Source organism: Diospyros lotus, chromosome 12 (genome assembly GCF_014633365.1).
Source record: "Diospyros lotus cultivar Yz01 chromosome 12, ASM1463336v1, whole genome shotgun sequence".
Taxonomy (NCBI): domain Eukaryota; kingdom Viridiplantae; phylum Streptophyta; class Magnoliopsida; order Ericales; family Ebenaceae; genus Diospyros; species Diospyros lotus.
The window spans coordinates 36,804,876-36,829,732 of record NC_068349.1 but is presented as its reverse complement, the minus strand read 5'-3'; the positions used below and the strand labels follow the sequence as shown (position 1 = coordinate 36,829,732).

At 37.4% G+C, this 24,857-nt stretch overlaps 1 protein-coding gene across 3 annotated transcripts; it reads left to right on the top strand.

Moving 5' to 3' along the window:
• Positions 1 to 218: 218 nt before the first annotated feature.
• Positions 219 to 23,974, top strand: LOC127786740 (K(+) efflux antiporter 2, chloroplastic-like). 3 transcript variants are annotated; one of them, XM_052314368.1, is made up of 21 exons: positions 219 to 453; positions 754 to 2,541; positions 2,735 to 2,906; positions 3,014 to 3,104; positions 3,581 to 3,717; positions 3,829 to 3,888; positions 4,012 to 4,131; positions 5,913 to 5,981; positions 8,920 to 8,985; positions 9,245 to 9,334; positions 9,621 to 9,725; positions 9,803 to 9,931; positions 19,080 to 19,289; positions 19,861 to 20,010; positions 20,767 to 20,820; positions 20,941 to 20,999; positions 21,584 to 21,650; positions 21,725 to 21,901; positions 22,251 to 22,307; positions 23,229 to 23,303; positions 23,585 to 23,974. In XM_052314368.1, exons 2-21 carry the CDS (start codon positions 845 to 847, stop codon positions 23,708 to 23,710), a joined length of 3,711 nt encoding a protein of 1,236 aa, XP_052170328.1. In that variant the 5' UTR covers positions 219 to 453; positions 754 to 844; the 3' UTR covers positions 23,711 to 23,974. The 3 variants fall into 3 exon arrangements, with proteins under 3 accessions (XP_052170328.1, XP_052170327.1, XP_052170329.1); XM_052314367.1 differs by having other exon boundaries at positions 219 to 458; XM_052314369.1 differs by having other exon boundaries at positions 219 to 458; positions 23,540 to 23,688.
• Positions 23,975 to 24,857: the final 883 nt, after the last annotated feature.

Genomic DNA, 24,857 nt, shown 5'->3' with positions numbered 1-24,857 from the left:
ATCTTCTGGTGTGGTATATACCTTGGCATATCTCAGGGACCGTTTGGGTATTTTCCATAAAAAACTCTCATTTATTCATAATTTTAATTTTTTCCTTTCCTTAATTAAGAGAGTATGGAAAAATGAAATGAAATACAAAATGTGAAAATGGGGGTGTTTTGGTAATAGTATTATTATTATCAACCAGTAGGTACCAAACGGCATCATTTTCATTTTTATTTTCTCGCTTCCCAAACGGGGGGAGAAAAGAAAAGAGAGGGAGAGAGAGAGAGTGAAATAGGCGTCAATCAATTGCTTCTCCTTCTCGTACTCTCTGCCTTCGGCTCCCTCTCAGACGGCACAATTTCATTTCCAATTCCGATTCCATCATTTTCTGTCTCCGGTTTTCTCGAGAAAATGCGCCCTAGCTTCACGAGCTCCGGATTCTAACTTGATTCCTGCTACTCGTGCTCGGTCAGGTCGATTCTCCCTCATTCACTTGTTACTTCATTCAGCGTATTCAGAAGCAAATAGTTCTGTGAATTCGCGCGAACCGATATATTTGTTTATATATGTATCTATTTTTCTTTGCACATCATAGCTAATTCAATTTCAATTTGTTTATTCCGATGAAGAATTAGGAGAACTGGTCTCTGTATGGTCGCACGGTTACTTAATTTGACTTGTGAATTAGGACTCAGTCGATGCAATTTCGATTCACGTAATCTGGATTTTTCTTATTCATACTTGTCTAAATTTAGGTTGTCTTAGCAGGTGTTTGACTGGCCAAGAAGAATTTTCAAAATAAGTTATAGAATGTGTCACTAGAAATTGTGCATTTTATCGCTTGGAAAATCCGAGAAATATGGAGTTCGCGTGTAGGTTTGGGCAGTCTAATGTGTTTCATGGCGGCGACGGTGGAATTTGCAGGACTTCGAATGGTGTCCATTCACTTCTGCGGTTTAGATGCGGTGGTGTTGGTTGTAATCTCCCTGGCAATCCAAGACCTATTGCAAAGACCAACCAGAAAAAAAAGTTGAAAAAAATAATTTTGTCTGGTACTAGTGGTTCAAATTCAAGTATAGTTGCTAAAGGTGAATTTAGCAGCAATTTCTTGCGTCATAGTTCATGTGGATCTTTGACTTCTGATTCTATTGATACTTTTAAGACGTTGAGGGGAGTAGTTTGGTTGCGGTGCCAGGGCAGTGATTCAGTAGCTTATATAGATGGTAATGGTAGAAATGTAGAATTTGTGGAAAGTCATAATGAAGAGAGCTCAAGAGCAGGGGGTGATGTAAGTCCAGAGTTGATTGGTTCAGGGGAAGGAGAAGACAAGGAGGTTCCCACTCTGGATGAATTAAGGGAGTTATTGCAGATGGCACGTAAGGATTTGGAGGCTGCCCGCCTTAACAGTGCCACGTTTGAGGAAAAGGCTCACAGATTTTCAGAAGCTGCAATAGCATTGAAGGATGAAGCGACAAATGCTTGGGACAATGTTAATTCTATCCTTAACAGGATTGAAGAGATTGTGAATGAAGAAGCTGTTGCTAAAGAAGCTGTTGAAAATGCGATTACTGTTCTTTCTCTCGCAGAGGAGAGACTCCGGCTGGCAGTGGATTCATCAGAAGCTGCAGAAGGAAGTAATGATTTCTTAGAGGCTTCGAGTGAGAGTGATTCAGAACATGAAAGCAGAGGGAAAGAGCCCAATTCTTTGACGAAGGAAGATGAGGCTATCTTACTTGCTCAGGATGATATTAGAGAGTGTAGGGCGACCTTGGCGATTTGTGAAGCGGAGCTAAGACTGTTGCAAAGCAGAAAAGAGGAGTTGCATAAGGAAGTGGATAGGCTAAAAGAGATTGCAGAAAAGGCACAAATTGATGCTTTGAAAGCTGAGGAGGATGTGGCCAATGTAATGCTTTTAGCAGAGCAAGCTGTTGCTTTTGAACTTGAGGCTACACAACGTGTAAATGATGCAGAGATTTCCTTACAAAGGGCAGAAAAGAATCTATCTGTTTCTCATATTGATGGCACAGAAACTACAGATCAACAAAATGGATCTTCATCTGAAGGGCAGGTGGTGAGTGAGGACGAATTGCCTGAGAAGGAAAGGGTGAATCAAGGAAGTTCAGGTGGTGATATTGTTGTTGAAGGTGAAAGAGTCATTCCAATTGAGAGTTCTTCTTTGGTTATTGAGCCTTTACCAGGTAGCCAGTTTGATGGCCCTGGTCAAAGTTTTGAAGAGCCCAGTTTACCTTATGATACTGATAAAGAAAATGGAAAACTAGGTTTAGATTTGTCCCAAGATATTAGAACAGATTCAGAAAAGTCAAAGAACGTGGCTCAAACAAAAAAGCCAGAATCTCAGAAGGATTTGATGAAGGATGGTTCAACATTTAATTCTCCAAAAGCATTACTCAAGAAATCTTCTCGTTTCTTCTCTGCATCTTTTTTCTCTTCAGATGGGACTGAGTTCACGCCCGCATCCCTGTTCCATGGTCTTATGGAGTCTGCAAAGGCACAAATGCCTAAGCTGATTTTTGGGGCGTTGCTTATTGGTGCCGGGTATGCAGCACTTTGAAAAGTCCACCTTCTTTTTTTGTACCTTTTATTGTCATATTTATAATGTGCATCCTGTCAAACATCAGTAGAACTAGTATTTAGATGGTTCTGGTCATTTATCTCTTGTAGGAGGGTGTGTTGCAGGATAGGGGATTGTTATATCTGATAGGAAGTTGCAATATTTGACATATTACAGGACTGCCTTCTATGTCAATCGAGCTGAGAAAATTAATCAGCTATTTGTACAACCGGATATCATTTCCACTAGCATTGATGAAGTCTCGTTGAATGCAAAGCCTGTAGTCCGTCAAATTCGGAAATTGCCCAAGAGATTGAAGAAATTAATGGAGATGCTTCCTCATCAAGAGGCATGTATTGAAATTCCTTTATTTTCGCTTTGACTGGTATTCTGTTCTATATAGCCATCATTTTTTTTTTTTTTCCAGTTCTCATGATTGATCATTCCAATTTTTAGGTGAATGAGGAGGAAGCTTCACTCTTTGACATGTTATGGTTGCTGCTTGCAAGTGTCATTTTTGTACCTGTTTTCCAGAAAATCCCTGGAGGTAACTGAATCCCAAGTTCTGTCATTTTTGTCATAATTTTGAATCATCAGTTTACGTTCTTCCTTTGCATAAGATGGTTGCTTCACACGGCACGCTTTCATGTATAACCGTGTTAGGTCCAGAATATTAATGATAGCAACCCTGTATTATCTGATAGATTGGAATATTAAAGCCCTATGCTAGGACAGAATGGGCTAGCAGAACTTCTTTGCCCACAGTTTTCTTTTGGAGTTTCCATGATTCATGTTCATTTTCTGTGTTAGTCAATTATATGCTTCTGCAGCCTACTTTGAGAAGAGGAATATATCTTTCTTGAGAGTATCACTTAATAATTTTGATACTTCGATGGCCACACTTATTTTATTCTTGAATATGGTCATCATCCCCTACATAGTGGGATAAAGACTTGGTATGTTGTTGGTGTTGTTGTATGGTCATCAGTATATGATGCTTCACCTATCTGTTGCAATGTTTAGGAAGTCCTGTTCTAGGATATCTAGCTGCTGGCATCTTGATTGGACCGTATGGTCTCTCCATTATTCGTCATGTACACGGGACAAAGGCAATAGCTGAATTTGGAGTTGTTTTCTTGCTATTCAATATTGGCTTGGAGGTAGAGTGCATAAAATCTTAATTTAGTTTCCATTGCACATTAATACTTGACAGTTTTTCTGCTAAATAGAAAAATGACAAAAAAACTAAGCACTTCATTATCATTTTGCAGCTTTCGGTTGAAAGACTGAGTTCTATGAAGAAATATGTGTTTGGATTGGGTACTGCTCAGGTGATTAGAGAACTTTGTTTCCTGACGTTGCCACTTCTGTTTGCCTCATTTACAGCACTTTTCATGTTCATGTTATGAATTTGTCTCATGGGTTTCCTCTTCTTAATGTGTATACAAATACAGGTCTTTGCGACAGCAGTGGTGGTTGGATTAGTTTCTCATTTTATTGCTGGGCAGGCTGGTCCTGCTGCACTTGTCATTGGAAATGGCCTTGCATTGTCTTCCACTGCTGTTGTCCTTCAGGTAAATTCAATCAACAGTTTCTGCTTTAATGATGGCTTCAAATCTATAGTTGTTCATTAATATGCCAATCTGGATAAAAAAGTAAAATATTTGGAATTTGCTGAGCTCCAAGTAACTGCCTTAAAGAGCTGATAATTTGAGATACAACAACATATCAAGACTTTATCCCACTATGTGGGGTTGGCTACATAGCTTTCCATCATTTCTGTCTATGGTCTTTTCTTTTTTAAGGCCCATATAAATTAATATTAAACCTAGGTGTCTCCCACTAAGTTTTTCCTGCCCTTCCTCTACCTCTTTTGCTAAATAAATGTTTCGTTCTATCCACTCTCCACACAAGAAGAACCTCTATTGGTCTTCTTCTCACATGATAAAGTCATCTTAATCTTGTCTCTCTCATTTTATCTTCAATAAGACCCACTCTAACCTTATAACAAATAACCTCATTTCTGATTTTATCTTTTCTTATATGACCAAACATTTGTCTTATCATTCCCTTCTCGGTTACTACCTGATGGTCTTCGCTATAAAACAAAATTGGTATGATAGCTGTCTTACAAAATTTCTCTTAACTTAATGGAATCTTACTTTCACATAAAACCTCGTATGTACTTTTTCATTTTAATCATCTTGTCTTAATCTCCCCATCTTTTTGGATGATTCATCCAAGATATTTGAAATGATCTTTTCTTGGTATGTGTTGATCTTCCAATTTTATCATTACATCTTTCACACTAACATTTTTACTAAACTAACATTCCATATATTCAGCTTTCACCTACTTAATTTAACACCTTTAGGTTCTAAATTATTCCTCCATATCTTGAACTTAGTATTCACACCTTCTTTTGTCTCATAATCCACCAACACAATATCATTTGCAAATAATATATATCACAACACCTTTGTCTGAACGTGTTTAGTGAGTTCATTCATTATTACATGCAAATGATTATGACTTCAATGTAGATCCTTGATGTAATCCTATGGCAATTAGAAAAGTTTCAGTATCTCTTCTACATGTTTTGACACGTGTTTATGCTCCATGTATATAAGCAATTTGGACTCCTTTTTTCTGGAAAACTCTTAATAAATTTCTCAAGGAACTTTATCATAAGCTTTTCCTAAATCTATTAATGGCATATGTAACTCCTTTTGTTTATCTCTATGTTTCCATTAGGTGCCTCAACAAATATATGGCTTATATTATTGATCTACCAGGCATGAAACCAAATTGGTTTTTCCGACATCTTAGTTTCTCTTCTTAATCTTTACTCAATCACTCTCTCCCAAAGTTTTGTGGTGTGGCTCATTATTTGATCCTCTATAATTTCCAGAACAGATAATTTGAGATAAGGATGGAAATTTCATTTCTGATAAGGCATTTCAGTAGATCAGTGAATCCTGGAGATAATGATCACTAGTTGTTTCTTATGTTAGTAATACTTTTATCTTTTGGTTTTCAGATCCACTTCTTGTAGTAAATCCTTTTCTTTATTACTGTTAATGATGTGGACCTATAAAAAATGTGTTAGGTTATGAGCATGATGTATTATTAGGAGTCAGCAAGTGATACATACACATTTCTTTTGATAGATAAATTGATGAAGTTTATTCAGACAACAAAAATAAATGTATAAATCAACAAAAAGATAATGTTTAGGTATTAGCACTTAAATATCAAATTATCATGAATACAAATTTACTGATTGATGCCCTTCTATTGGGCTGGTGAACTGTTCTATTTTTTGAAAATTATTTTTGGGCTATTTACTCTGCAGGTATTGCAAGAACGAGGTGAGAGTACATCACGCCATGGGCGAGCTACATTTTCTGTTTTACTTTTCCAGGTATCTCTTTGGGCTGAAGAAGTATGCTCCTCCTAGATCAATGTTATGAAGTGAATTTTGTGCTCATTACTATTGTTCTTAATTGTTGTATATAACCCAACAGTTTCTTAGATAATGACTCTCATATCCATACTTTCTGTGGACTTTTGCAATGTCTTCTGTATAACTATAGTACTATACAGTCTTCAAGGACGATATAGCAGAGTTAATCTACACCTGCATAATACAATGATATGGTAGCATCATTTCCACCTATTAGCTACATGGAAAACCCATTAAATTTTTTAAGGGCAACATTGCTCATTTCCCTCTTTTTGGGTTGAAATAGAATCCTTCTTTTTGTCATTCCTCTTTTACCTTGTCCTCTGACAATCTTATTGTTGTATATATACAACCTGTAGGTTTTTCTGGGTACTTCCTTCTACAGTACCCTTGCATACTGTTACTGAGGTGCAGCGTAAAAAACAAGGGGGTGTAGTGTACAAAAAAGAGGGAGGGGTGTATGATTTACCCTCTCATTATTTCTTTGTTAATGGTACATGTGCCTTTATTTTCATCACAAGATTTATAATCCCACTAGTGGGGTGTTAATGGTTCAACAATAATAACAACAATCACAAGACTCAATTTTTCTATGTGAGGTTAGCTACATGAATTCTAGACCTCTATTCATTTATAACTCTAGTCACGCTGATAAGATCTAACACATAGCTATTGAGTTTGTGAGTTTATCTTACCATGAATCTCATTCAGTCGGGACGTTAGGCAATAGAAGGATTATAGTACATGATAATTGTCAGTTGTAATAGACTCACTTGAAGTTAGACTTCATTACTTTCTGTATTGTCCTGGAATGATATTAGGTGTTTCTCAAGATCTTTCAGATCGTCACCGGAATATAGAGAGATTCTTGTGATGGGTTGAGGTGTTTCGGCTGGTGCCAAACGGGTTTTGATGCTATCTGTTTGCTAGAGGTCAGTGTAGCTAGAAAGTCACACATACCATATAGCATGACATCTGGTATCAGCACTGTGGACCTATTGTGTCTCTGTTATCCTTAATTGTTAATGATGGTTTTGGATGTGTTATTAAGTGTTGATGACAGCAGTTCATTAAAAGTTAATGAGCCGGAGCATTGAGAGTCGATTGTCTCAGTATAAGTAGTCGATTGGCTCGTGCATGAGAGTCGACTCCTGGTGCCACCTCATCCAATTTTAGTGTTGTACACGTGGCTTGAAATTGGAAGGGGTCGTGGGGTGGCCAGGTAGAATGAAATTGTGGCCGAGGGAGGATTTTGGTAGGCTTGGCTTCTACTTTATCTGCTTTCTGTTCTCTTATGCTTCTGCTCTTGAGATATTGACAAGGCATGAGTGTCACGCGCGGGAAATTCCGAAGAGTTCGGTGAGACGCACGGGTGTTGGTGAATCAACGTCCTCAGGCTAGCGCGGAACGATGATTGCGACGTGATATCAGGTAGCTGGCTAGGTGTGGACAGACTAGGCCCACCATACCTTGAGGTGGAATCGGTTTCAGTTTAAAAACAGTTTCTACAGACCTCAGTTCCGTAGTTCACTCGAAAGACCTTACGGTAGCAGCTATAGACGCCCAAAGACACTTCCGGAGACACCCTTTTACAGGACCCTTTTGATGACCTCTTCCGAGCAGACCTTGCTTTTCTGCCTAGCCCTGCCAACTTTCTGCTAAGCTTCCCTGAAATAAACAAATTTCAATTGTTGTATTATGACAACAACAAATTCAAATGATTTATAAAAAGTAGAGTGTCAAAATATTTTTAAAAAATTAAACACTCTTTGTACTTTTTATGAAAGGCCAAAAGTTGCTCTGAATTTCTTTGCTTATTGAAGGCTAATACTCGTGGGGACTGAATATCAATTTCATCGGGGATGAAAGCTTCAGTCCCATACACAAGGTTGAACGGAGTTTATCAGTGGACACCTGGCTGGTGGTGCGGTAGGCCCAAAGAATAGTTGGAATCTCCTCTACCTAAGCACCTTTTACCTTTTTGAGCCAGGTTTTAAGGCCATGGAGGATAATTTTGTTGGCTGCTTCAGTTTGTCCATTTGCTTGTGGGTAGGCCACTGAAGCCATGTGCAGGTGGATTCCCCATTTGCTGTAGAAGGCATGGAAGGCATTAGAATTGAACTGCGTGCCATGATCTGTGTCAAGGATCCTAAAAACTCCAAAGCGGCAGATGATATCTTTCCACACTACATTTTCTACCCTTTTTTTTGTGATAGTTTTATCCATGGGAACACAGGGGGTATTTACACGATACGGATTACACAATAAAGTATCTCCTTAGATGCATCTCGTTCTAGGTTTGACCAAGCGTCTCCCCTTGAAGTGTCTGGAGAACATAGGTGTTTGGGCCCAATATTTCCTAAATCTTGTAAGGACCTTCCCAATATGCTCGTAGCTTTCCCTTGTCACGGAGGGCACTTGTAATGATGGACTTTCTAAGCACTAAATCACCCGGTTGCAATGGCCTGTCTCAAACAAGAGCATTGTAGTAGCCGGCTATTCTCCAGTGGTAGGTTGCTAACCGAATACTAGCTTGATCCCTTAACTCGTCGATTAGATTCAGGTTGAGTGTTTCCCACTAAGTTATCTTTGGTTTTTCGTCTCCCTCTTTTGCTACAAACTTTCTCCATTTCATTCACTTGCCTGATAGGTGTTGTGTTACATGCGTAATAAAAGGAAAAAGACTCTTGAGTTACTAGAATTAAATATGATTTTGTGAAAAGTGATTGGTTCCTCATTTGCTATTTCATTATTATGAATGATTGGACTCTTTTTATTGGTCATAAAGAAATTTATCATGTCATTTATTGGATTCTTTATACCGTACTTTCTCTTAACCAGTTGTATTTGTCCCTTCCTTACTTTGTTTTACTATTCTTTTATTGGCTTCATTCAGGATTTGGCAGTTGTGGTTTTGCTGATACTCATACCTCTTATTTCTCCAAATTCATCTAAAGGCGGGGTAACAATTCTTATTAATACTCACAAGTATTTTCCTCTTTTATTTATTTATGATACCATGCTTATTAATCATAGGTACACTGCCATATTACCTCTTCTCCTATTCCTGTTGGGCAAGTATATGTGTTTCGTAACTGGGAAACTAAAGATTGCTTCACCTCTGTTTTAATCTGCTTACAGTTATTCTACCTGCTATTTGTTATGTTTGCCAATGTTGTTGCTTCTGTTGTCCCTATGGGTAACCTTTTTGTTGTTTTTAGGTTGGCTTTCAAGCGATTGCTGAAGCTCTTGGATTGGCTGCTGTTAAGGCTATTGTTGCAATTGCTGCCATAATTGCTGGAGGACGCTTGGTGGGTTATATATATGTTACTGGCCTTAAAATATGTTAAAATGATTAAACCACCTTTGGTGTCCCTGATGATGCAGTTTGTTATATAAATTCTAAACAAGCATCCTTCTTACATGACATTTTTAGAAAGTATTTTCTCATGCATGTTTTGGTATATTTTACCAATCAACTAGGTCAAATCTTTTTGGTTTTATACAGAACTATCAGACAGCTTTTAACGGTATGCATGTTAAGGGTTTCTTAACTGTCTTTGAAGTTCCTCATTGGTCATTCTTGGTAATTTTCAGCTGCTTCGGCCAATTTATAAGCAAATTGCAGAGAATCAAAATGCGGAGATATTCTCTGCAAATACACTTCTTGTGATTCTGGGGACTAGCCTGCTGACAGCTAGGGTATGCTGACACGTTTACGAGTTTTACCCTCTTATATCATTATTGTACTCTGTGAATGCATTTATTATTTTAAACAGGCTGGTCTTTCCATGGCATTGGGAGCATTTTTGGCCGGTTTGCTTCTTGCAGAAACAGAATTTTCTTTACAGGTTGAATCAGATATTGCTCCATACCGTGGCCTTCTATTGGGTCTCTTCTTCATGACGGTAGGATTCACACGTCATTATGATACTTTTATTATGTTATCTAACTCAACTTATTTTTATAGTTGTAAAAGTTCCTTGTTGATCTGGTGAGAAGAAAAATCTGTGGAGCACCCATTTTATATGTAAAGAAAAGGTTCCTCTTTTTCTATAGTTCTCTTGTTCTTTAGTAAGAAGTTTATACTACAAGGACACTGCCTTATAAGGGGTTGAATCCCATAAAACAAAAGAAAAGACTATTTCTACAGGAGTATACAGCTCATCAAGATAAAGAAAAAAAGAACATAGATAAAAGGACAAAGAGACCAAACTCTGCAAGAAAAAAGGGGGAAGTTTAGGGGCTGTTTACTTGTGGAAAACTGGAGTAGTTTTCCAGAAAATATCTCCACAAAGATAGAAAATTGGAAACTCTGTTCAAAACAATTTTTTTTCTAAAAGATGTTTTCTGTTGTTTCTTTTGTAAATTTTAACCGTGTTTTCCCACTTATTTCCAAGGGAAAACATCGTTTTCTACTAAACAGCCCCTGCTTCAAATCCTCCAAGTTGGATATCCTTTTTGTCTCATTTTCTGAAGTCTAAAACTGGTTTAATATAAAATCAACGTGTTTTTCATTTTTCTCTGATTTTCTGTAGAAATAGAAACATGGAAACAGAGATGAAAACTGGAGATGGAAAACAAAGAACATTCTCCACAAGTAAACATGCCCTTAGATCCCCTAAGACCATGAATAGAGTGTTCCACACCCTGAAAAGCTCTACTGTCGATCTTTCAACCGGTGTCATCTTTTCACTGGTCATAGTCTGATTGTACCAGGCCTCTTACTGCAGAAGCGGGGAAAATGACACTTTTCCATGTACTAGGTTTTAATTGATTTTTTTAAGTGCTCAATAAAATTTTATTAAAAAAGAAAAATGCTAGCAGGATGGAACAACAGACAGCACCATCCAACAACACAGCAAAAGAAACCAATGGACAGAACCACACAATTTGTGGAAAACTGGATACACAATGCTGATAGGGACTAAGATTCCTTTAGAGGATAAATCATTCTCAGTTTCTCCACCTCAACAAGTCTACTCCAATGATTATGTATTACTCGTAAATCAAACATGACCAGTGTTATTAAAGGCTCAAGGTGCACTAAGGCGCAAAAGGGTGTTGGACCCTGAGGCGCAAGGCGAGGTGTGTGCCTGATAGGACAGCTATAAGACCAAATCATACAAAGAAAAGACCATTTTCGATATTTAGGATCAGTGATTCAAAAAGATGTAGAAATTCATGAGGATGTCACGCATAGAATTAAGGCAAGTTGGCTAAAATGGAGAAATGTATCGGGGGTATTATGTGATGGTAAAATCTCATTAAAATTGAAAGAAAAATTCTATAGGATAGCTATAAGACCAGTTTTGTTGTATGGCTCAAAATGTTGGGTAGTCAAATACCAGTATGAGCAAAAAACGAGCGTAGTGGAGATGAGAATGCTAAGATGGATGTGCGGCCATACAAGAAAAGATAAAATTAGAAATGAAGTTATTCGTAATAAGGTAGGAGTAGTGCCAATCAAGGAGAAGATGAGAGAGACTAGACTAAGATGGTTTGATCATGTGAGAAGAAGACCAAGAGACACTCCTGTGAGGAGAGTTGATGAAATGGAACAATTAGTCAAAAAAAGAGATAAGGGGTAGACCCAAGAAGACTTTGGGAGAGACATTAAAGTTTAATATGAAGTGTATGGGTCTAAATGAAGATATGACAAAAGACAGAAATACATGGAAGTTTAGAATTCATGTAGCCGACCTCACATAGTGGGATAAAGGCTGGATATGTTGTATATATCCTATTTGAAAAATAAGGTATAAAATAAGTCCTAACTCCTAATGACATATTTACAAGTATGTTATCAAGGAAATTAAAAAATTCAACATATACTAATGAAAAGAACAATAAAAAATGCCAAAAGATGTAATCTAAAAGTCTTTAAGTCAACTTAAATTAAATCTTAAAAAAATTTATAGGTCTTAAATCTTAATCAAGATTAACTAATTATGCATTTTAAATAATTTAAAAATCATCCTCATCATCAAGATCAAACATTTCTATATTTTCATCATTAGAAATATCATCTCTAATATCTTTTTCCACATCATCTACTCCTTTTGTTGGATGATTTCTATGGTTTAGAAGTGTGATGATAGTTTCATATATTTTTTTGGTAGGTAATATACTAGAGTTGAATTTGCATCTTTCTTTGTATAATGAAAACTTAGCCTTTGTGGTGTCTATAAATATTGATCACGCCAATAGAATGTTGATAATTGGATATTGAGTGTAGTTTGACTTTTTATTACTGGAATAATATAAGCTTAAGAAAATCGAGATTTGAACAGTTTTAACAAAACATTGTTGAAGTAAATGAAACACAATCAAGGAAGACGGGAAAGGAAAAGCCACTATTTAACTTGGGCCTATGAAAATATAATTTTCTTTTTCCCTTTTCGTCCACTTCTTGCATCTAGAGATCATAGGTGATACATAGAAGCCTAAGAAAGATGGTTGCAAGTATGGGGGTGCTGTTTTGGTGACTTAATGTTGCATTTTGTTATTGCATGCCTTGAATTTGTTCAATTCTCCCTGTCCATCTTCATTTAGTTCAAATTCAATTGGAGCATTTGAAGTAGTAGCCTTTTCACTTATTGTCAAATTTATAGCTGAAGCAATAAATTTAAACTCTAAACAGTAAAAAATAAAATAAAATAATAAATAGTGAAATAAAAACTTTGAAAAAGAGCTAAAAAGCCCAATGCGCCTTGGGTTAAGGCACGCCTTTTGGTCTGCGCCTGCCTGGAATGCTTTCAGGCGCCTAAGGTGCGCCTTTAATAACACTGAACATGACTGAAGAATTATTTCTTGCAATTCCTTTAAGAAGCTTTTGTGAAGTTGCAAATCTCTGATTTTTCATAGAATTAAACTGCCATCTCCTGTGGTCATCTTCTTTGCAGCAAATTCTTACTGGTTATTCTTTTTTACTATATTTTTGTGAACTTTCTAATTGTCCCCTTCTTGTTCAGAGCTTTTTTGAATGCGACATGGTAACTCCCCTTCTTCCAGTATTCCTACAAAGTTTGTTTTTCCTGCGTTGGCAGCCACTTTATTAGCTGCTCATTTTGCTGATCTTGCAACAAAACTCAAATACCATTTTCCCCCTCCCATTTAACATCCGATCAATGTACATCATAGGAGTCTTTATTGATCCATGCAGATCTGTGTGGATACTTTTTGAGCCTCTAATCAGAGCCTGATGTCGTGAATCAAGGCTGTAATTATGTGTGTGATTGGTCAATATTCTGTAGATTTAAAAGCTGTAATTAGGATTGTCACAACCCTAGGGTTTAGCTAGGGTCTAGGAAGGAAACTGGAAGAATTCAAGGGAGAAATAGAGAAGAATTGGAGGGAGAGACAGAGTCGAAATCAAGAGAAAAGAGGGAAAACAAGAGAGAACGAGAGAGAGAAAGTAAGGAGGGAAATATGAATTTACTATATCATTCCAACATACATTTCTCTACATACTAGGGCCTATTTACAGGCTGTTCAACTGAAAGTATAGTCTAGGAACAACACCCATGTGCACTACAACAGAACTAATAGCATTTCCTAACCAACAATGGTAACTAATTACAGTTTTGCTCCTATAATACTCTAAGGGTTGTGACAAGGATGTGATTATATCTATGTTATTGCAAATAGGAGATTACCTAAATATGAGATTTGTGTCCATAGTTAGGTAGGCATCCTATGCGTATATGTATCTACTAGTTAAATGAGAATTATAGCCATATTTTTCCACATGGTATCAGACCCTAAAAAACCCTAGGACACTCTTTTTCGAGCCTTCATCATCGACTGCCCTTCTGCTGCTACCAGCAGCCTACCACCAGCAACCTTTATTGTTGCCCAGCCTAACTTGCTACTACAACCATCACTAGCAGCCTTCATTGCTGCGATAGTACCTTATTTATCATTCTTTTCTTAGCCCTTCCCATTAACTAGAGATGTCGGCCACCACTGATGATGTTAGTTCCCTTGACACAAGAGAAATGCTAGCACTCTTGTTGCTTCAGCCGTTGGGAGAACTGCATCAAATCATTGCTGCCTATCGGTTGAATGGGAAAAATTATCTTAAATGGTCCCAGTTGATTCGAATCATTTTGAAAGGGAAAGGGAAGATTAGTCATATTATAGGGATCAGACCAAGGAAGGAAGATCTAGCCTATGCAACATGGGATGAAGAAGATTCCATGATCATTGGATGGTTGTGGAGTTTGATGGCACCTAAAATTAGTGACACTTGTATGTTCTTATCAACAACAAAGGAGGTTTGGGAGTCTATCCAACAAACCTACTCAAAGGTTAAAAATGTAGCCCAGATCTACGAATCGAAGACCAAAATAGCTGCAGCGAAGCAAGGAAACAAAATTGTCATCGAGTATGCCAATTTCCTAAAGGGACTTTGGCAAGAGATGGATCATTACAAGGTAATTGAGATAAAGAACACTGATGATGTAGCCACCTTGAAAGCTTTCATAGACAAAGATCGCACCTACGATTTTCTTACAGGCCTCAACGTGTTGTAGGCCTGTATGATTAGGTGAGGGTTCAAATTCTAGGCAAAGATGACTTACCTTCATTTAATGAAGTGATTTCAATCATTCTAGTCGAGGAAAGCAAGCGGGGTGTCATGTTGGACCCAAAACCAGTCGAGGCCTCCGCAATGGTGGCAAATGGAGGAAGTTGTGGGTTTAAGAAGGACCAATTGATTGGAGAGAATGAAAAAACATGCCTCAAATCCACAGTTAGTGATGGCAACCGTGAGAATATGTGGTGTACCTTCTATAAGAAACCAAGACATACTAGGGAGATGTGTTGGAAGCTGCATGGGAAGCCACTGAGCAAAGAATGGGGAAATAAGGTTGGACAACAACAACATTGGAGCCAAGGGCAAGTTAATATGACAACCCCACAAGAAGAAGAACAAAGCCACGAACCAAAGGAATTCAACAAGGATGAGATTTAAAGGCTACGGTACTTCCTAAGTACTCTTTACAAACCCTCCTCTTCAGGTACTTGCTCATTGCTACATTCAGGTAAACCCTCAATTTCTCATGCTTTGAATGCCTCGGATACATCCTTTAAAGACCTGTGGATTACTAACTCTGGAACTACTGACCATATGACCCTTTCCTCCCGATTTTTTCACTCATACTCACCTTGTCCAGTAATTGAAAAATTGCTACGGCTAATGATTCTTTGATCACAGTAGCTGGAATAGGAAAGATTAAAATCAGTCCTACCTTTACACTAAAAAATGTCCTTCATGTGCCTAAATTGTCCACCAACCTACTCTCTATATCTAAACTATCCTATGATGTCAATTGCAAAGTGATTTTTCTCCCTTCTTGTTGTTTGTTTTAGGACTAGAATTCGGGATTGATGATTGGACGTGCTAAGGAATAGGGTGGCTTGTACTATTTTGAGAAATCTGAAAAATTACCAGTTAATAGGTGGAACCAACCCTTAACATGCCTTTCAGATCCACGTATAACCTCCAAGGACACCATTTGGCTGCATCATTACAGACTGGGACATCTTGCTTTTTCCACTCTTAAAATTCTATTTCCTTTTTTGTTTAAAGACTTTGATATTAGACAATTTCATTGTGATATCTATGAATTTGCCAAACACAGATGTGTTGTTTTTCCTACTACTAATAACAGATGTCATCTTCCTTTTAAATTAATTCATAGTGATATCTAGCGTCCATCAACCATTCCAAATGTTTCTGGGGCATGTTGGTTTGTTTCATTCATTGATGATTACACAAGGGTTACCTGAGTCTTTCTTCTTAAATCTAAATCTGATGTGATTGACATTCTCCTCAATTTCTTTTCTATGATTCAAACTCAATTTGGGGCACAAATCAAACAGTTTAGGTCAAACAATGCAAGGGATTATTTCAATCAAACCCTTTCCACCTATTTCCTTCAAAGCAGAGTTATCCATGAGTCCTCATGTGTTTCCACCCCTCAATAAAATGGGATTGCAAAACGAAAGAACAACCATCTTCTGGATACTACTAGAGCATTGTTGTTTCACAAAAATGTACCTAAACAATTTTGGGGGAAGCAGTTATCATAGCTACTCATGTCATCAACCGGTTACCCTCTAGAGTGTTACAATTTCAGACTCCCATGGTAGTTTTATCTCGGTTCTATCTTGATTTGCCTACCACAAATCATCTTAGCCCTAAGGTATTCGGGTGTGTTTCATTTATTCATGTTCATAGCCCTAATCAGGGAAAATTGGATTCTAGAGCTCTTAAGTGTGTCTTTGTGGGTTATTCTTCTACATAAAAAGGGTACGAATGTTATCATCCTCCGACTGAAAAATTTTTAGTCTTTACTAATGTTACCTTTGTTGAGGTTGAACCTTATTTTACTCACCCTTACCTTCAGAGGGAGACCTCAAGTATAGAAGATAAGGATGAATTGGTATTTCCTAACTTACCATCAACTGCTAACCCTTCGCTCACACCTGCATCTGAACCTACCAAACTTGCATTTCAATCTACTTTTGACCCATTGCCTGAACTTGCACTTGAATCTACTCCACAAACCCATGAATCTAAATCATCTCTACAATCGAATGTCCAAACTGAAGGGGGAAAGGCCACTACTAACAAACGGTTTTCCTAGATTTACTCAAGAAGGACTAATCCAGAACCTGAACCAAGGATGCACCTATCATCAAATCCAACTTCTGGAACTGAGGTAATATCTCTTGGCTCACCTACTAATGATGATTCCATGACTGATATTGACCTGCCTATAGCACTAAGGAAAGGAATTAGAGAGTGCATGAAATATCCCTTATATCCACTCTCTCAGTTTGTATCCTTTAAAAGATGTTCTCCATCTCATAGAAGCTTCCTTACCAACATACATACAACATCCATTCCTACCACATTATTAGAGGCGTTAAATTGTGAAAATTGGAGGAATGTTATGAATGTTGAAATACGAGCCATGGAGAAGAATAATACATGGGAGATTGTGGATTTACCAAAAGGGAAGAAACTTGTCGGGTGCAAATGGGTTTTCACAATCAAGTATAAAGCAGATGGGAGACTTGAACGATACAAAGCTAGGTTGGTAGGTAAAGGTTACATCCAAACATATGGAATAGACTACCAAGAAACCTTTGCCTTGGTAGCCAAGATGAACACGGTGATAATTCTCTTATCCCTAGCAACAACTTTGACTGGCAGTTTGATGTGAAGAATGCTTTCTTGCATAGAGACTTTGCGGAGGAAATTTACATGGATATACCTCTTGGGTTCAACAGAAACAAACCTGGGACTAAGGTTTGTAAACTCAAGAAGGCATTATATGGGTTAAAACAGTCACTTAGAGCTTGGTTCGGGAGATTTTCCAAGGTACTGCAGGCCATGGGTTACAAATTGAGCCAAGGGGATCACACTTTATTCATAAAACACTTAGTTCAAGTTCAATCACAACTCTTGTTGTTTATGTTGATGACATTATAGTAACAGAAAATGATGAAAATGAGAGGCAGAACTTGGGCAGATGTTTGGCTAAGGAGTTTGAAATCAAGGAATTAGAGAATTTGAAGTATTTCTTAGGTATTGAAGTGGCACGGTTCAGATAGAGAATATTTATATCACAACACAAGTATGTGCTTGATTTTTGCGAGACATAGGGAAAATGGCTTGCAAACCATCCAACATTCCAATTGACCCTAATCACTAACTTGGTGAAGCTAAGGGAGATAAAGACACAGACAAAGAGGCATGTCAGAGGTTGGTTGGCAGGCTAATTTACCTGTCTCACACACAGTTGGATATAGCCTATGCCGTTAGTATAGTGAGTCAATTCATGTACGAACCCAAGGAACTTCACCTACAAGTAGTCTACAGAATCTTGCATTACCTCAAGAGTACTCTAGGAAAGAGAATTTTATTCAAAAAATGGGGCAAACTCACCCTAGAGGCCTACACTAATGCAGATTATGCAAGCTCAGTGGTTGATAGAAGGTTTACCACGGGATATTATACTTTCTTGGGGTGGAAACTTGGTTACTTGGAGGAGCAAGAAGCAAGTGCAGAATCAGAATTTCGGGCAATGGCACAGGGGATATGTGAACTGTTATGGTTAAAGATTATTTTGGAAGATCTAAGACTCAAGTGGGATGGCCCTATGAAGCTCTATTGTGACAATAAGTCGGCTATCAGCATTGCACACAATCTTGTGTAGCATGACTAGACAAAACACATTGAGGTGGATCGACATTTTATTAAAGAGAAATTGGATAGTGGTCTTATCTGCACACTATATATACCAAGTGAATCATAGTTAGCTGATATTCTAACCAAGGGACTAAATAGTCAGGTCTTTCACAAGTTTACAGCCAAATTAGGAATGGACAATATCTATTCACCAGCTTGAGAGGGAGTGTCGTGAATCAAGGCTGTAATTATGTGTGTGATTGGTCAATATTTTGTAGATTTAAAAGTTGTAATTAGGATGTGATTATGTCAATACTACTGTAAATAGGAGATTACCCAATTAGGAGATTTGTTTCCGTAGTTAGGTAGGCATCCTATGTGTATATATGTATCTACCAGTTCAATGAGAATTATGGCCTTATTTTTCCACTCATGAGAATCAGTTTTAAAGCATATTTGATTCCATTTTTTATGTCTGGCTAGATAAAAGCCATTCAGGTTATTTCCAGTTCGGCTGCTAATGCAGGAACAGCCTTTCCCACCTAGGTGTTTACCAGTTTTACTTCTCCATTTTTGTTTCTAGGTACTATACCTCCATACATTTTTCAATTCTTGAATCCAATATCCATATTGATGATCTTAATGCCATCTTCTTCAGGGTTATTCCAAGTCATCCTGCTTGGACTTATTTTCTTATTTCTTGTCAGTTCCTTTCCTTTTGCTTCAGCTGCTTCTAAATGTTAAATCCAAGCAATTTTGATTGGTTTTTATCTGATTGATATGATACCTCTATCATGAACAGTTGCAGTCTCTCTGATCTTTGCTTAACAGCAGTTGTTGTTGGGTTTCAGGTTGGAATGTCCATTGATCCAAAGCTTCTAATTTCAAACTTTCCAGTTATTATGGGAACGCTAAGTCTTTTAATTGGTGGGAAAATCATATTGGTTGCTGGTGTTGGTAGACTTTTTGGTATTTCCATCATATCTGCAATAAGAGTTGGTCTTCTACTTGCTCCGGGTGGAGAATTTGCTTTCGTGGCTTTTGGTGAAGCTGTTAATCAGGTTTTCTTCTCTATGGACTAAACACATCTTTCTTGCAAAATTTACTGGTTGCTGGTCATTTATTTATTTATTTTATATATATATATATATATTTTTTTTAGGGTGGGGGGGGGGGAGATAAATTCCCAAGTATTGGATTCAGAATATTGCTTCTGTTGTATGTGGGTCCACACAATAAAGACTTGGCTCGATTCAAATTTACTCAATCGGGTTAATTTTTGGTTTCTATGAATATTGGACTTCTGACTAGGCAAACATGAGAAGAGTGATGGACAGAATATCAACAAATTTAAGTTTCCTGTGATAAGTCTATTCATTTCCCTTTCATCAACGACTAGTACCCTAATATTTTTCAAAAGTTAACCATAGGAAAGTGCAACTGCACTGCAATTAGGTCACCGTAGCTCTGCCTGGGTTTTACACATAGTGGGGGCTTTGTTTGGACCAGGTTAAATTGGCCATGCAAAGTCATGTTTGGCCAAGGTTCCTTTCAGATTTAAGGGTAAAACTGTAATGATGATTGGATGATAATGGTACTGTTTTGAGATTGATTTTGTGAATGGTACTGCAGGGTATAATGTCTTCCCAATTGTCATCTTTGTTGTTTCTTGTTGTTGGGATTTCAATGGCCCTTACACCATGGTTAGCTGCTGGAGGGCAGTTAATAGCCAATCGCTTTGAGCTGCATGATGTGCGAAGTTTATTACCCGTAGAAAGTGAGGTAAAACTAGCAATGAAGTTTGCTGTTATTGGTGAAATTCAGCAAGCATTTGTGTTTCTGTTATACAGAATTCTTCCTTTCTATTCTGCAATTGTTTGTGGTTGACAACTACCATGGTTATTTGCTTGACAATTACTTGGAAAGACTGACTTGATTTTAGCTGTTATTCCGACTTTAAATTAGTTCCACAGTTGTACACTCTGTGTTTATGCGACTATGGATGTGGATGGTGAAGAATGAGTAGCCACTACAAAGTCTCTTTTCTAAAATCAGTTGGTTCTTGCAATATTTGTACAAGATATGATTCATTATTAAGTTGATAGATATTGGTTAATATGTGGTGGTAGAGTAGTGAATAAGGCTCCCTATTCCCTGAACACATCTCTGCCAATAAAATAAGATCCTATTCCCTTGAAGATGGTTACAAAAATGATTTTTGTGGTACTTCATGAACCTTCTTTTGATAAGCATGGTAATCCATGCACTTCGCTTGCTCCTGATGCTTAATAGCTTTGACTTATTACTGTAACTATCAGCGAGAAAAGAAATGTTTTTCCTATGCTAGACTTTATTTAGAGGGCTTCGATTCTGGTTATTTAGTCTTCAGACATTTTTTCAGTGCTTTTGGTATTTGATCTAAACATACTTTCTTTCTGCATTTTGAATTATCTACATTTGTTGATGTAGGGCTCATATTGCTGTTGCTACTTAACTGTTATTTAGTTGTTGATGTTCTTTGGCTTCTGCTGTTTTCAGACAGATGATTTGCGGGGTCATATCATTATTTGTGGGTTTGGACGTGTTGGCCAGGTGTTATTGCTATCACAGATTTAGTATAAATTTGTTTCATGTGGAGGATCCATCTCCATGCATGGGATCTATGAGCCATGTGTTCCCTAACAGCGGGACCTAATTTTCTTGTTCTTTCAGATCATTGCCCAGCTTCTCTCAGAAAGACTTATTCCATTTGTTGCTCTTGATGTCAGGAGGTATGCTTGCTTCACAGTGAACTGACATCCATATTAATTTAATTTTGGGACAGTAAGAGAGGGTATGATTTATGGCTAAATTTTTTTGTTAAAGCTTAATGATATGATTTTGGGTCATGAGTTTTCTAGCTTGTTCTTCCTTCCTGGTGATGTCATTTTGAAGACTAATTCATGCAATTCTTTTTAGAGGCATGCTGACTTTATTTCCACATATTATGTCCATTTTCAATGATAAAGTTTAGTTACTTGCTATTGAGAATAAAAACCTGGTGGACAAATTTCTGGCTGATTTCAAATCCATAATCTCTAAATGCATATCCAGGATTTTCCAGCCACTGGGTTGCGGGTTTTTATTTTTTTGCTATATGTCAATGTTCTACAAACATTTAAAAAAAATGTGATGTTTATTTTGGAACATGAATTCAATTTGGCAAAAAAAAAAAAAAAAAAAAAGGTTGGTGTATAATTTCATATTCCCTTGGCGTCCCTAACTTGTGGAGAACGTACCAAAAATATGGATGAATAAACAAGGATATTTTGCAGCAATATCCAGATAAGTGATTTTATATTTCCCATCATTTCAGTGATCGAGTAGCAGTTGGCCGCGCCCTTGATATTCCTGTGTATTTTGGAGATGCTGGAAGTCGAGAGGTATTGCAAAATGTGCTCAAATATGCTTTCTGCGTGTTCTCTTGCTGACATCTTCTCATGTTCCTGGATATCAGGTGCTCCATAAAGTTGGTGCTGAAAGAGCATGCGCAGCAGCAATAACTTTAGATTCTCCTGGTGCAAACTATAGGACTGTTTGGGCCTTGAGCAAGTATTTCCCTAATGTGAAGACATTTGTCCGTGCCCATGATGTTGACCACGGCCTCAATTTGGAAAAGGCGGGGGCAACAGCGGTACCTTTCTTACTGTTTCTATGAGTTGTTTCATCTCTGCTAATTTCATATAAGAGTAAATCCATGTTCTTTTGCATGGATTTGTAAAGAACATGGATTTGTATTGTAATGGGACTTTTAAAAGTCAATTGAAATTACAAATATCATGCCAATGACCCTAAATTGGTTAGGATAAGGTGCAGTTGATGATGATGATATTACTGTTTCTTTAGTCATCCAAGCATGGCTACTTGCATGACTTGTATATCAGTATTTGTTCATCACCGATGTGTCTTGCATTATCTTCATAAAGATTCTCATTTTCAAACTCGAAAGGCTTCTGTGTATGCTTAAGTTGAAACTTTCACAGGTCGTCCCTGAGACCTTAGAACCAAGTCTCCAGTTAGCGGCTGCTGTTCTTGCTCAGGTAAGCAGTTTGATCACAACTGAATGTTATTTGAGTTTTACTGCATGTCATGCTATATAGATAACCGACTTTCTCTGGTTAGTAAGAGTAATTTCTCACCTTTAGTAGTGTCTCACATTTAGATTTGAGTGGTAAAAACAGCCTCTTTGTGAAAAAAGCAAAGGGAAGGCTGCTTACAAATACGACATTCTCCCACCCTTCATAAAACAGGGAGTTTCGTGCATTGAGGATGCCCTTTACCGTGCCTGCTCTTCTTGTCATCACGTCGCACATGGAATATATCATTGGCCGTATTCTTGTATTTGTAAATGTATGCGTGCAAGCAAAATGAACGTAAACAAATTTTGAACTGACAGCTTAGAGAATGTCATTAAAATAGGGCTATTTATACCATAAACATTGCTTCCTTGGTTCTTGAATTTGTTAACAGAAAGATGAAAGGAAAAGGGAATGAATTATCTAGATCGCTTTCTTCTGTTTGGATGGGTTGGAAAATGATAAATACATCTTCCTTAGGAAATAAGGTGAGGAATGGGAACTCAAACAAATCTCTTAAAAGTAAAACTGGTTCTAGGTTCCCCAATTATCTGAATTAGCAAAAGACAACTGGTTAGGCCACCCCATATCAGACACAAGAGGGGGCTTATCTCTACATATGAGGGTGCTATGGCCTTCCTTGGAGTCAGCAATTGCTTGCAAGTGGAAGTTGGATCGGCCCGCCCTTGCATGTTTATGCGGTCTTTATTCTGCCCTTTGGATATTCCCCTATCTTAATTAGTATCCCAAAAAAAGAAAAAAGAAAAAAGAAAAAAGAAAAAAGAAAAAAGAAAAACTGGTTCTAGGTTAAAGATGATGAAATGTAGTTGTCTTTCTCTGGCTGATTTCTTGCAAGTTCTTACTGTTTCTTGTTTGCCCAAACAGGCAAAACTGCCAACTTCAGAAATAGCAGCGGCTATCAATGAATTTAGGTGCCGCCACCTCTCTGAGCTCTCTGAGGTACTTAAAAGTCCCATTTTTAACTCTTTGCTTCATTTACAACCTGTTGTTTGGAATGAATGAATCCGCAAAATTTTGTGAAATTCATTTCCAACTCCAAACTTTCGTGTTTGGAATGGAATAAAACACTCAATTTCAATTCTACGAATTTAATTACGTGGAATTGAACATAACTAAATCGAATTCTATCAAAATTCGTTCATTCTAAACACAATTTTTTTCTTCCTGATGTATAGCTGGATTTTTGATGAAGTGCCTCCAATCCATTGATGCTTTTGCAGCTGTGTGAAGCAAGGGGAAGTTCTCTTGGCTATGGATATTCTGCGATGATGAGTAAACCCAAATCTCAGCCACCCTTCGATCCTTCCGACGAGAATCAGGTGACTGAAGGAACACTGGCGATATAACCCATTAAAATAAATGAAAAAAAATGAACCCCCTTTCACCCCCCCCCCTCCCCCCCCCCCCCAAAAAAAAGGGGAAAAGAAAGTGAGAAATTGTACAGAAAGATAGCTAAAAAGCAGCAAAATCAACAACCATTATTGTGTTCTTTTTTATTTTATTTTTGTAAAATAAAAGCGGTATCAAACCATTGACCCCAAGAGAAATTGTGAAGTAGGTACCTGCCCTACATAATTTTTTTTAACCACAAATTATTACTGCAAAATGAGTTCCATCTCCTTAATTGCATGTGATGGAAGAAGAAGAAAGTCTCTGCCAACATAATGAGTCTCGCCTAAACTCTTGTCCCGAACTACGGTTTAGCTTATGGTATATATATATATATATATTTTTTTTTTTTATTGTGAGAAATTTGAGGGGGTTTTGGATCACAGTCAGTCTTCTGCCTGGTCCGTCCGTCTCACCCTCTTTCAGCTCAAGGTGAGTTGATGGGTAAATCACAGGTTGGTGCCCGCGGGCCTGATTCATCGGATGCAAAGTTTCGCACGGAGCTAGGATTACATCCATGACTTTGCCGTATTTTAAGCTCTTGAATGCGTGCAACAGGTATCTGCACTACCTCAAAGAGGTTTATGTGACGTAATTGTTCTAGAGTTTGAGCAGGTTTTCTTATAAATCTGCTAATCCGAGCCTCTCTTGCTGTTCTTCATCATGCTGTATATCATGAGCCGAAATTTGATGTTTTTAGGCAGTCCCAAAATATATGCAAGTCTGCTAGAGAGAACAGGTCAGAGAACTTGTAATATTTGTGGGCATTGATCGGTATTATATATTTACATTGATATAATATAAAGTGTAATATATTAATGTATAAATATTATAAATGTATTATAAGTGAGTATTTTAATAAATTTTTTTTATCAAAAATTAAGATGTAAGTTTCTGTGTCACCTAACCATCACCTATGATGCGCAGACATTTATTAGGGGCATTGTTTCAGCGTTTTTGAAATATTTTTATTTTTAAAAAATTAAAAAAATGTTTTTAAACTGTTTTTATAATTTTAGAAATGTTTCAAGATTGTTTCATGAACATATTTTTGTCTACAAAGATGGATTTTTTTTTCTTCAACCAGGTTTTTGCCTTTGATTC